Source organism: Falco naumanni, chromosome 4 (genome assembly GCF_017639655.2).
Source record: "Falco naumanni isolate bFalNau1 chromosome 4, bFalNau1.pat, whole genome shotgun sequence".
NCBI classification, from domain to species: domain Eukaryota; kingdom Metazoa; phylum Chordata; class Aves; order Falconiformes; family Falconidae; genus Falco; species Falco naumanni.
Window position 1 is genome coordinate 61,319,680 of NC_054057.1, and position 13,658 is coordinate 61,333,337.

The 13,658-nt window shown below is 45.9% G+C and overlaps 1 protein-coding gene across 1 annotated transcript in view; it reads left to right on the forward strand.

The window, feature by feature from the left end:
- Positions 1-13,658, forward strand: part of PTH1R (parathyroid hormone 1 receptor) — a 119,467-nt gene that overhangs the window by 77,852 nt on the left and 27,957 nt on the right. The window contains exons 3-5 of the mRNA XM_040590262.1: positions 222-332; positions 1,858-1,976; positions 13,027-13,121. Coding sequence (XP_040446196.1) covers positions 222-332; positions 1,858-1,976; positions 13,027-13,121 — 325 coding nt within the window. The remainder of the gene's footprint in view (positions 1-221; positions 333-1,857; positions 1,977-13,026; positions 13,122-13,658) is intronic.

Sequence of the window (13,658 nt, forward strand, 5' to 3'; positions counted from 1 at the left end):
TCCTGCATCTGACACGTTCTTCTGAAACAAAACATGGGAGAAGTGGCACCTTCAGGAACTAAACACTTAAAAGAAAATTGTGATGGTGCCTGAAAGCTTTCTCAAATGTTGTGTGACAGTGTTGTTGGCTTTTTCATGGAGAGCCCTCTCTGAACAGTGAGGCATCGGTGTCTCCTCTGCAGGTCCAGTGACTTCTCTTCGTCTTTGTGTCTCTTCCACAGATGGCTTTTGTCTTCCTGAGTGGGATGGCATTGTCTGCTGGCCTGAGGGTGTGCCAGGCAAAGTGGTGGCTATGCCATGTCCTGAGTACATCTATGACTTCAATCACAAAGGTAGGTGTTGTCCTCTGTGTCAGCAGAGCCTGGTAAGATGCAGCAAGAGGAGTTCTGTGAGTCAGAAATTAGAAATCCTTTTTAACATCCCTTTTTTGTCACACAGTGACTCCCTTCCAAGAAGCAGTAAAGCCAGGGAAAAGGAAGCAAACAGCCTTTTTGTTCTTCTATGCTGAAAGAAAAGCTCTGTTTTAACTGAAAAAATGACAGATTTCCCACCTGCCCCACTCAGACTGTAATGGGGCAAAATACGGACTGATTACCTGCTTACAGCTGGGCAGTCCTGCAGCATTACCAACCTGTAATTGTTTGAAGCCACAAACTGCGTAGCAATAGAAACCCACAAGATATTCTTCCAATTTATATTCCTCACTTCACGAGTTTGTTAATTCTAGCCCCGATCTCTGCCCAGACCCCTACAGTGGGTATCTGAGAACAGCGCTGGTAACCAGCACTTGTGAATTCCTCCCTATCTCCCTTTCCCTCAGGCAGCACATTTCTTGGCTTGCTTGTGGTGCCGCGAAGTCTGTGCATGTTTTTAGAAGCAATTGAAGTACACTCGCTCCTCAGTGCGTTTTCAAAGCTAAAGCATTCTCTTCTCTCAGGCAAAGCTGTACACCCAAAGACTGAAAAAATAGAGAATTAAGACTGTGTGTTCTCAGCAGAACACTGATGCTGTTTGCAGAACACAAGTAATGATATTCCAGTGCACCCTGGTTGCACATAGCCTATCCGGACTTCTCTGTAAGGGACTGTGAGTTGAGCCAGCTTAACCCCCAGCTGATGCCCTCTTGCAGAGACCCCTGCACATGCACGTCACGTTAGAGACCAGGAGGAACAGGCAATCCATCCCTTTTTACTCCATAACCCAACAGGGCACAGATTGCCCACCTCACTGATGTCCACTGGTTAAGTCAGCTAGGGTGGGAGTCAGATGAAGACCCTTAGATTCAGAGGTCTCTCAATGTTCTCTCTCTGTAGTCCCAGGACAGGTAGATCTGTTGACTGGTCTCATCCCTGTCATCTGTAATGGGACTTCTTACACACAGCTCATGCAATGGTGCCTCCCACAGGCATCTGAACATGGATGTTTTCATCTGCTGGTTGAATCTCAAAATGAAACCTTGCCCTCTCTTGCTCCATCACCATGAAGAAGGTAGCCATAGAAAAATCTACCTTGAGATGCACTGAAGAGCATAAGAGTAGTATAATATAGATCACTATTTATTTTCACAGAGAGACCTGTAACTGTGAGGATGGTTCTGTCTGGAATTTTTCAAAGCTTGTCTCCTTGGCTTGTAGACCCAACATCTTAACCTAAACTAAGGGCAACTTGTTATAAGCTCTCTGGTGTTTCTCAATTAGAAAACTGATAAAGTTGTTAAGCAGATGGAAACTGTTCTTGCAGCTGAGCTTCAGAGCAGGCAGGAGGCAGCAGGGTTGATTGGATCCACCCTTGGAAGAAGTTTCTCCTGTTCTGCCAGGTCTAGTCCCATTTACTCTGTCTCTCGTTTCTCTCCCACAGGCCATGCTTATCGTCGGTGTGACCTGAACGGGAGCTGGGAGCTGGTCCCAGGCAACAACCGCACCTGGGCAAACTACAGTGAATGTGCCAAGTTCCTCACCAACGAAACGAGGGAAAGGGTAGGCAGTTGCATTTGTGCATGAAGCATGAAGTGCTGGCCTCATCCAGGGCTAACCTAAGGAGCACTGTCTCATGTAAAACCCTTGATGAGCTCTAGTTTGCCGCCTCCTCTTGGAAACTATGTCCAAGCTTGCCAAAGCCACATTTTTGTTTTGATGGGGAATTACTTGAATTTGAAATTGTCCTCGAAGCCAGAAACGGTTCCTCCAGCTGCCATGATCCCATTTGTAAAGAGATCTTGGGGGAAAACTGAAACGGGCTGAGCGACACAAAGAATTGGTGGGAGGTTGTTCCATGCCACTGAGACTCTCTCTTCCCCACCAGGCAATAGTTTTGCTACCACACTGTGACCAATAACTCCAATGTTTATGCACTTCTCAGTGCTAGGGGTTGTACATACACAGAGCTAAAAGATGTGTGAATCAAACCAGTAGCAACGCTACTTCTGTAGCTGATTAACAGAGAACCTCTTGCTTGAGAGGTATAAATTAAGCATCAGAGATTTTATGTGGTCTGTTCCTTGGAGATGGGGCGGGGGGCAGGCAATGTCCTTCGCTGAAGCAAATTAACATGTAAGAACAGACCTTGAACTAGTTCTGGTGTAGTTACAATTTTGAAACAGGGACAGCAGTCCAAAGTTAGAAGAGGGATTCACAGCACCTTGGTATGCTCCTGGGAAAAAGAAAAGAAAGGAAGAAAAGAAAGTTTTATCAATACATCAGATCTATGGCCTTTTTTTTAATACGAATTCAGGTGACTGTCAAAATAGTAGCTGGCAGGAATTCCCTACTTCTCTGTCTGGGTCTGAGCCCAGCTGGAGCTCTGTAGCATTTCTGGTGTCTCCCAAGCCAAGTGCATCAGAGAAGCAATTCCATCCTAACGTGACAGCAATGCTGTCAGCAGAGTCACCTGAGAGGATGTGACCTTCTTGTTTCGCAGAGAAAGACATTTCCACCCACGCGCGGTTGCTGCTCTGTTTCTGTAATTAGCAAAGAATTTAGCAGAAACCTCTGGTTTCTCAGTGGCACTTGGAAGATGTCCTCCTTGGATAGGGGGTATAGCGTTAGGGACTGATCATTTGCAGCAAAGGTTTTTTTCAGACAGTTCAAGATAAAGATCTAACCACAAGCTTCACGGTGGGGAGCAGGCTTGAGGATGATACACAGTCCCTTTGGGAGAATGTTCTTAATTTTAAATCCAACCACAGCACAATTTTTTTGTTTTGGTTTGGGTTTGGTTTTTTTTCTCTCAACGGTGAAGCAACATATGAATGAAGTTGTTTAGTGAGGAAAGATGTTATTTGAGCATCTGAATGCATTATATCATACAGTCAAGGAACAGACAAAATAGTATACACGATTACAGCTCCAGCTACTTCATAGCAAAGCATGTTGTCTTGGTGCTGGACTATGCTTACTTTTAGAAAAAGTTTGGTGGGACTCATCTTTTCCCAGTCCATACAGTGGAAAGAGCTATTTTAGCCCCAGAGGTTCATGGGAAGTTTCTGGAGTAGGTGTTGGAGTCATGGAGCGTCACTTATTCACAATGATATACTCATCTTGAGTAAACCAGAGCAGTGATTTACTCTCAAGTAAATCTTGAGAGCTTTAGTGAGTTGCACAACTTCTTGACCTCTCTGAAGTCATTGTCTCCCCTGTCCCACCTGTCTCCACCCTGTGCTGAGGTGGGGAGTCACCTGCTGCAGCCTGCTTCAGCTGAGCAAGTCTCCTGTATTTCCCCTAAGGAAAGGAGGTCCTTTCCTTCAAACCTCCCGTGCTGGCAGCTAGGACTTGGTCATAGTCAATCAGTAGGGAAAGGGTACAAAGAAGAGAAGAAAGGGTACAAAGAAGAGAACAGATGTCCATCTGTTACCAGCACAAGGAAGAAATAGAGATGTTCCACCCCCAGGCTGGTGAAAGGGGCTGAAAGCAAAGCCTGTTCTCCGGCGTTTCGTGTATCTTGTCTTTGTCTGTGTCCCCTAAGCATGGAGGTGGTCACGGCACAGACAGGGGACTTGGGCTGTGCTTCCTAACAGAGGGACATTAACTGAGGTGTCACAATGCAGAAGACTTCATTTTTATTCCAAGCCTCTGCTCTTGCTTGGAAAATTACTGTTCCTCATAACCTCTCCCTTTGTGAGCTGTTTCAATAAACCCTCTCAATATTATCATCCTCGTTCTGTACACAAGGCTCAGCCACCTTTTGCCATGAGCTTTCTTTTCTAGCTACACAGAGGCAAATCTAATGATATTTAATAGCAAAACAAATTAGACCATCATCATCATTAGATTAAATGGACAACACGGTATAGCCTAAGTGATGCCCACCCAGTGCAAAGAACATTAGAAAAAATGGAAGTTTCCCCCAGCTTTTGAATTGTATTGTGATTAACAAATGCTTTTCCACAGCATCTATTTCATTTATTCATTTATCACCATTATTATTATTATTATTAACCTTGTATTTGCAAGAGGTTGCTTTCCTCAGTCGTGTCCTGGGCTCAGCTCACAGGGATGCTCATGCTGCCATGTAGTTGCCCCGTTTTACCGTAGAGGTAGCTGCATTTTAGTGACAAGTGAAGCAATGCATATACATTCAGTGCAGGTCTCCTGGGCCTTCTGGTACAAAAAGCACTCTGGAAATGAAAGAGGAAAGGAATGACCTTTTTTTTTTCTCAGTTCAGTGATGACTTTCAGGGAGTGAGGAAGCCCTCTTGTCTTTCACACCCAAGCGTGGCTCTGAAGTATTGGTATTAATAAGCCTTCCTTTGGTTTTTTTCTTGAATTAAATATGTCAAGAGATGTCAGAATCAGGGAATTTGGCAAGATAGACAGTCGTCTTTAGAGAGAGATTGTTTTCTATTATTGTTCCCCCCCCAGGGAACAGCATCTTTGCGTCACCAGTAACAGCTGCATTTAACCAACATTTTGAAAGGAGATCGTGGGCTGACTCCAAGTAGGACAGCATCTGAGCAGATCGAACCAGAGGAACTTTTAAGAAACTATGCATTAGGAAAAAAATGTCTGTCTGTGGCTATATATATCTATCTATATATAGATAGCTGCATTGCTATCTCTAGAAATAGGCCTATAGCTATATATACAGAGACACACACCTAAATAAATACCCATGTCCATGCGTGCATACACATATATGTCCATGTATGTTTGTTTAGGTGTATAGTTTTCTGATTTTAGCCACCATGGGATAATTATGATTGACCAAAGCAGCAAACAGAGGGCCCCAGAGAAAGTTTGTGACTTTCGCTACCTTTTCCTGAACCATATAAATAGGATTATTTCACACAGAGCAGCACGGAAACCGCTTTCTGAAATTAGCAAAGTATGCTAAAGCCATCAGAGCCGGGAGAATTAACAGCTCGTAACTGCCCAGTGAGCGATTGCTCTTGGGCTGTTTTCTAAGGGGAAATTAGCACTGCTGAAAGACGCTGGAGATTGACAGCCCTGAAGATTGATGCCCTCTCCTTAGCCAGGGGAGCAGGTAGGCTGCAGCTGGCTATTGGAGCGTGTTTCCCCAAATACCTTGCAGATAGCGTTAATCTTGCTATGAACAACCGTGTCTCAGACATGGTCAGTAGAAAACAACTGTTTAGCAAGGGGCAGGAGGAAGTTTTGTGGAAAGATGTCTTAGCAGCATGTCATGGGAAGAGAAGACAGTTTTCTTCGTGCCTTCAGGCAGTGCTGAAAGCCACTGCTGCACCACAGTCTGTATATATTCTCTCATATTCTGCTTTTAAGAAAACCCTTCACCAATGCAGCAGAGATGGTGGAAAATCCTGTTGTCCCACTCCTTCCCCAGGAGGCATGCATGGGCATCCATCATCCCAGTTGCACCCTGGATCTTCAGAAGGTATCCCTGCCTCTGAACAGAGAAGCTGCGAGATCTGTGGCTTCCCACCCCAGCACCCTGACCAGGCAGCTCCACGCGGTCTATTTTCCATCCGGTGTTTAAAAAGAGGCATTAGGACAAGGAAAGGAGGGGGAATGGGTTGGCTGGTGTTCATTCTGAGGAAGGCGGTGTGGTTAAACACCAGCTGTTTATTTGTCTGCCACGTGTTTCTCATCACTGAACCCCAAGCTGCTGAGCATTGGGAGTGGGCATGCAGCACTGCTGCATCACCACTACGTGATAGATGCAGTTTTATATATATTTATATATATATATATATTTACTTATTTATTTTGTATTTGTTTTGTTCTTACACACTTCCCTAAGCCTCTCTTCTTGGGCATGTTGGAGACAGGGAGCAGAACTCAAAGGACTCTTGGTCTGGCCCAGGTTGGCCATTCTCCTTACAGCTTTCTTAGATGCCCTTAAAAACAGCGGTGAGGGAGATCTGTATTCTTGGAGCTCCTCAATCTTTAAATAAAATACGGCACACATGGCAAGTCCTGATGTGCCTCTGGCATTAGTAGGCAGCTTTTTAGGCAATCTTTCCAAAAACTATAATAGTGCTTTGACTATGGACCCCTTCCCATCCGCACAGCCAGCCAACAGCAGCACCTTCAGCATGGGCATATTTCTGGTCACCTCTTCAGACACTGGCAGGAGTAATGGCATGTTTTGCTCAATAAGCAGAAATTTCCTTCATTCCCATCTCCCCAAAAACAACCCTAATGCCAAACACATCTTTTTCTTAAATCAGGTCAAACCCATCCTGTTTTTAAGGATGAGCTTCAGGGTAAATGTGATCAACATCGACTGAAATCATGGGGAAGGGGAATATAAGCCAGCAACTTGGGAGGTTAGCTCAGCTTGGAAACCACCAGCCTAGTGAGATGGACAGTCCTAAGATCAACCTCAGCCTGCCAATCCTGCCTTCATCTGCTACAGCTTGTTTATATCGTCGTGGTTTTACTGCTTCTAGGGAAATCAGAGAGGCCTCGAGGATCCATCACATACCAAACACAATGGGAAAGGCACAGCATGTTGCAGGGCTGCTTTATCTAAACTCCCTTGTTCAAACCAAAGATCTTCTGTGCTTGGCCTTTGTTCTGGGAGCTCTCTGGGGTCCTTTTAAAAGGGAAAAACTTTGTTTAACTTCTAACTGATGGCACAAAACACGTTTACACAGTGTATACAATGTTATACAGATGAAATGCCATCAAAGCATCATGCATTTGCACCATGGAAGATGGGCAGATGTTTTAAAGTACTTGTAGGAATAAAAAAAATTGCATCGTTTAGATGTGTTCTTCATTCTTGCAGGCAACCCTGACACACAGTCCGTCATGCCTATAGGTTAGTCTATAGGTTAGTGGGTTCCTGCACATGCTATAGCACCTTTTAGTGTGGTGCTGCTGATAGTGGTTTATGCCTAAAGTCTGTTGGGGAAGTCTGATGGTTTATAACAGCAGCGTAGTAGCACTTCACCTGAAAGCACAAGGGTTCTCACAACACAGCGCATGGTCCCCTTGTACTCCATATTTAACCCTTGCTGGCCCATAGTGGGTGCTTAAGGACAGTTTAGGAAGGCTGGCAAGGCAAGGGTGATCTCATCCTTACTTGTAGCCTCCCAAGAGCCCACAGCTGTGGGGCAGTCTCAGCATGTGGTTGTAGCATAGGATTTGGAGAACTTCCTTCTATTAATGTGAGCAGCAGATTCAAGGCACATTTTTTCTGTGGCCTTTTGGATGTCCTGTGGCTATGAACACTGCAGGTAAACTGGGCATGGCATGGAAAAGTGCTACCTTTCATGAAAACAGCTATGGACACCCAAAAAGTTCAGCTGGTTTCTGAGACATGGGTGTATTCCCACCCTTTTTGTTTTCCTTTTTTTTTTGTTAGACTGTTCTATAGAGCTGAACAACTCTCCAGCTTTGCTGACTGCAGTTAAGGTGTCCAATTTATTTGCCTACACTCAGGCACCCGGCACCACTGGAGATGCATTAACTACCTACAATATTAGCACAAGGCTGGCAGGTATCTATGAGACCCACGGTCTCCTGGGACAGCATCTGGGGTCCACACGGGTACTTTCAGGCATCTCACACAGCACTTAATGCATTTGTGTAGCCAACTGAGTCTGAAGATCTCTCTTTTTGGCTATCATGTGAACACAGACACTCAACACACACGAAGACACACATTTACACATCTCAATTGGGGTGTCTTGGTCTGAGAGCCGACCCCAGTTGCCATCCAGATGGTGAGGATCTGAAGTGCCTGGAACCTCTATAGATGAGGGGAACAGAATTCTGCAGCAAAAAGTCATTTTCAACGTTCAGTGTTTTCCCCTGGGCTTAGGAAATCAGTGAGTGCTTTGTGCCTTTTGAAAAATATCCCTTCTCCCTGCCATTAAGTTTTTGGTTTTTTTTTTTTAGTCACATCTTTTATTGTAAAAAAAAGACCAAAAAGCAGTGACTACAGCTAGTGACAGAGGCTTTCTGGCATTGTGTATCATTCACAGAAGTTTGCTGCTTCCCCTGCTAATTTCAAACATGTCATTAGCAACATCTGAATCAGCAGCTTTGAGAAACCTTGCTGATACTTGATCTGGAAAGCCCTTACGTACGCTTCCATCCTCATATACTGCTAATCCCACCCTTCAGCATAGCTTGCCAGCCCCTCCAAAGGCTGCTGGATCCATTTCAGCTTCACAACCTAAATGTTGCAGAGTCTTAGTATTGTCTCGCAGAAGGGGAAAGAAAAAGGATGAAAGGAGAAAGCTGGATGCAGGGCACAGTGCAATGATACTGAGAATGGCATTTGCCACCAGTCATCATGCCTCAGTCACCCACATCCACCCTGTGGCAGTGGAAGGAAACAGGACACATGAATGCCAAAGCCCTGAAGGTTTCATCCAGGTGCTGAAACACGGGTTATGTTTATGCCCAGAGTTAAATGAGATGTCCTTGGGTATATGAGACAAGTGCATGGGAATTACAGATCCAACATGGGACCTACAGGGAACTCATGCCCTTCTGTAAGAGCAGCTTGGAACCAGACAGGACATTTGGGTGTCTAAAATAGCATGATACACATGGAAGGACAACTGAGCTGGGTCCTAAAAGTTGCAAGACCTCTTATGTGAGACAAGAATGGGACTTGCTATATAAATGTAAACACCTCTGTTTGAGCTAGTCACCCTGGACCCTTGTGTCACTCATGTGACACCCAGTCAATGCAGCTGATGGCTGGTTCATCACCACCCCATGATTAAAACAGATGAGTTGCACCCCTTTCTTACTGCTGCTGGGACCTCAGGTGGCCAGCTCTGATGAAGCTACCCACACCACAGATATCTAAATCAGAGGACCATGTCCAGTATGGCAGACTCCATGTACCCATATTAGAATTTGAAGGAGCAGAAATACTCTTTGTACAGTGTCCTACAGCCTGCTGCAATGCAGGAGTAAAAGCACAGCCATGGTTTCACCTTGGATGGGGCCTCAGACCCCCCGCCTGGTGCTCTGCTGCAGCCCTGTGCTGTCCTGCAGAGGAAAGCAGCTTTCCTCTGGATTCAGATCAATGCAAATTATCTCCCCACTGGTGGAAGTGGACAAATTAGGAGTCGGGTTAAGCCCTGAGCACAGTATGAAACTGTAGCAGCCAAGTGCTCTGAGGGTCACACACCTGGAAGACGTCCAAACCACAGGGAGCAGGGAATGCAGGGACCCTCGTGGGAGGGGGGCACATCCAGCCCATAGATGCCCATGGTGGCTAGGTTTTGTTTATTTTGTTTTTTCCATCCACTCTCTGAGTTCATGCAGAAGCTATCTCTAGCGCTGGTTTGGTTTCCTGTTCTCCCAAAGCCACCAGGCTGCCGTGAATTTTCTACCCTGAGGTCAGGCTGGTGGAAAGCTGAGATGCAGAGGGGAGCAGAGAGGAAGTCTCCCAGCAAACCAAGAGGGAGGGGGAAAGGGAGATCTTGTTACAGGTGCAGCATGCAATATATCTGAAATAGTACTTACGCTGTTTGTGGTTCGGTCTGTTGTCAGCCTGAGTTATGGCCGGAGCGAGGTGGGAGGGCAGGATCAGGTGCGCTAGCTGGCTGGGGACAGATCGTTTCACCTGGCTGCACACGCTGGATGGCTGTGGTTTGGTGGAGCTTTGCCTTGGGTGACCAGAAAGGATGAGGGAAAGGAAGTGCCCTGAGGCTGTGCAGTGCCTGAGAGCACCACGGAGCATGACCTAGAGAGGATGTCTGGTGCATCACTTGATGGAAGGTCATTTCACCAACCCCAAAACCAGCTCAGCCATATCAGGTGGCCTCATCCTGGCCAGCACTGTCCAAGAGCAACTACAACTGCCTCAGCCACGTGCAGGGAACATCTCCAGAGCATTCTTTTGCAGGCCGTTGGCAAGGGCTAAGGGAACACGTTAGTACTCCTTAGGGAGATGGCAGATGCAAGAGGCACAAGAAATCTGTAAGAGGTGGGAAGAAGGGGGGGATCAGATCCATCCCAAACCTTCCCCATCATTTTCTCATCCCAGCAGGGCATGGGATGGAGTGGGCAGAGGGCAACTTTCAAGGACACCAGTTTTGAAACTGATGATCCCTCATCTTGGTACTATATTGTGACTTACTGTATTTTGTTGCTAATGCCAGCCCCTGGATCCACAGACATTGCTGTTTTGTCCTTCTGGTTTTCCTTTAGCTTTTTTTCAGTGCACATGTCATCAACAGTTGAAGCAGTAAAGGCATCAAATTAAATGACACTGGTTAAAGTATCACACTTTTTATACCAGTGTGCCATGGTGTGGCAAGGCCAGATCTCTGCAGGTTGTGTTGCCTCCTCCAGCAGCTCAGGGGATGACCAGCGATGGTTAGTCTGTCTTCAGGGTGGATTTATAAGGGTTGTTATGTAGAGTTCCTGCTGCAGCAGGGTTATCTAGTGAGTAGTGCACTGTCTTGAGACTATGGAGGTCCAGGTTGTGCCCATGGCTTGGCCATGTGTGACCTTTGTGGTCTCCTGTGAATTATATAAACTCCGACCTGTCTCAGCTCCAAAAAGAGGGTTGTCAGACGATGGAGGTGGTTGTTTCAGCTGGCAGATGACTCAGTGGTTTGTTACCTGGAGGACCTTTCCTGATTCAGCATTGTGGTTTCCACCAAGCTGGGACCTCCCTTGTGCTAGGAGATGAGTGAGAGCTGGAATTGCCTTTAAAGCTTTTTTTTTTTTTTTTTTTTTTTTTTTTTTTTTTTTTTTCCCTCCTGGGTAAATCCAGGTCTCACCATTCCTGAGGACAAACCCTCCTGGGAACTAGCAAGCATGAGCTGCCCTCCCAAGGGCTGCCCTGTGCAGCCTTTTGGAGAACCTCAACGTTTTTGCTCCTGAGGCTTTCCCCAAGGATCTAAGCACCCCATCCAAAAAATCACCTTTCCTGAAGGCTGTCCATTGTGGCCCTGGTAAGATTTGTGGCACCTATGTCTGCAAGGCAGCACACCGGCGTGCACGCATGCATGCATGTGTATGTCTTGGCAGTTCTGACTCAACATCCTTTCAAAAAGAGGCCCTGTGGTTAATCAGAGGAATTAACCACAGCCTCCAAAAACGTCCTGCCAGCCAATCATCAGGCTCTTCCCAAGGCCATCGCTGCTACAACGGTGGCGTTGTCTGACGGGAACGTGGATCTTTCCGGTTAAATTTCTGAATGGGGTTCAGGGACGCTTTTGTTCAGCTGGGCATAGTAACGCCTCGCAACTGCCCAGTTACCAAGAACCCTTAACGTGGAGTAGGATTTTTGCAGTAGGATTTTTTTTATTATTTTTTTTATTATTATTATTTTCACCATGGAGGCAAATGTTTTCCAGTTCAAAGAGGATTCCAGCTCCGTAATGGGAAAAGTGCTCCAGGCTTTGAAAGGAAGGAGATTTCTTCTCCCCACAAAAAAAAAAAGTCTCAAATCTGCTCACATTTGCTTTTTAGTGCCTGCTGTCTCCACAGATATATAGGGAGATATATATAAATACGCACATACACACACGCTAGATTAATATTGGCAAGCACACCACTCTGCCAATGGAAACCGCAAAGAAACATTCACATATCTGGGGATTCTGATGTAATAGGGCTGAGGTTTTGCATTCCAGGACAGCGTTTCTAGCCTCAAATCAAAATCAGAGCTGTCATTCAGAGCCCAGCGTTACTAATGTTATTGCAACCCAGCGGGTGGGGTGAGGGAAAGGCGGGAGACGGGAGAGAAGGGAGCGAGGAGAAAGATGCTGAATTGGTTGATTTCTTCAGGGTTTATTTCTGATTTCAGACAATGAAAGGCAGTACCATCTAGGATGGTGGCAGGCATTTTAACCCTTTCCAGGCAGGTATTCAGTAATCCCAGAGCTAAACTGCATGCCCCCAGCACTGGATGAAGAAAAACATCTCAATATTTAATGGTGGAAAAAAAAAAAAAAAAAGGTGTTTCTAAGCCCAGCTCTAAAATATAGATGGTTAAGAGAACTAAAACCTACTACAGAATTAATTGCTATGAGCTCTCCTGTGACAGGACCTTTCCCAATGGGACTTTGGCAAGCTAAAGTATCTGGAGTGGATAACCAGTCATAGGCTACTTTTGATTTTAAAAAAGAAAGATAAATGCAGGTGATTTTTTCTCATATCCCGCAGCCAAAGTATATCCTCCCCATGTTTTCTGTGGTGGGTTGACATTCCACCAGCCTTGACATCAGTCATTCAGCAATGGTATGGCATAGCCTTATAGCTAAATTTTACAGTTCCAAGCAAAAATCCCAGGTCAGTAGGCATTTTGTTCAAGCAAAAGCTGCCAAGTGATCTCTGGATTTGGCTGAGAGTTTGTAAAGCGCTTTGGGTTCCTTTGGGATAAAAATGCTGCAAAACTCCCCCCCCTCCAGTCATTAGGAAAGATGAATACCACCTTCCAAGCTGCTCTTGTGTAAGAGAGATGAGAACAAGTGTGATTGCCAAAGCCCCCCCACCCCCACCCCCAGCAGGGTGCACCCCCAGAAGGTATGATAGCCTGAATCTCTGTGCTGCTACCACGGTTGTGTTACGATGCAGTAGGATGCGTTCTAATGTGACGCTATTTTTTCCATCATTTGTACTGCAGGAGGTCTTTGATCGCCTCTATTTGATTTATACTGTTGGATACTCCATCTCTCTGGGATCCCTCACAGTTGCTGTCCTTATCCTGGGATACTTCAGGTAGGCGGCTCTGTTTCTACCTAAGTGAGTTGACACTAGACTGGAAAAGCCTCGGGCTTTCCTGAAGGATAAAACTGGGGTGGCATGTGCTTCTTCAGCAAGCCACAAGAGGTTGCATCTGTGCTTTGGGCTGTGTTAGTGCCACTTAGGTCAAACTTTTTGGGGTGGGGGGTGGGGGGTGGGATGTTTGAACTTCTTCCGCTTGCTTGCAGTGGAGTTTTCCAGACCCTAATTGCAGCAAATGGGAAGAAAAGCATCTCCAGGAAGAGGTTTGTCTCCCTTGGAAGACTATCTAGGGTTTTCCTGTCCCTATCTATTACCCCTTCAGATGACTGGCTTAGATTTAGATGGCTGATATTCAGACAGCTAAGGTTTCTTAAAGGAAATTCCACTCTAAACCCAAATATTCATGAAGGATAGAACAGTTCAAGGGGACTCCAGCCATGTAAAAATGCCCAGCTGACCCCTCCAACCTGCCCAAGCTGCTGCTGTACCTAGGGATCCAAACCTGACTGCTCGCCCTCCTAACTCTGATTG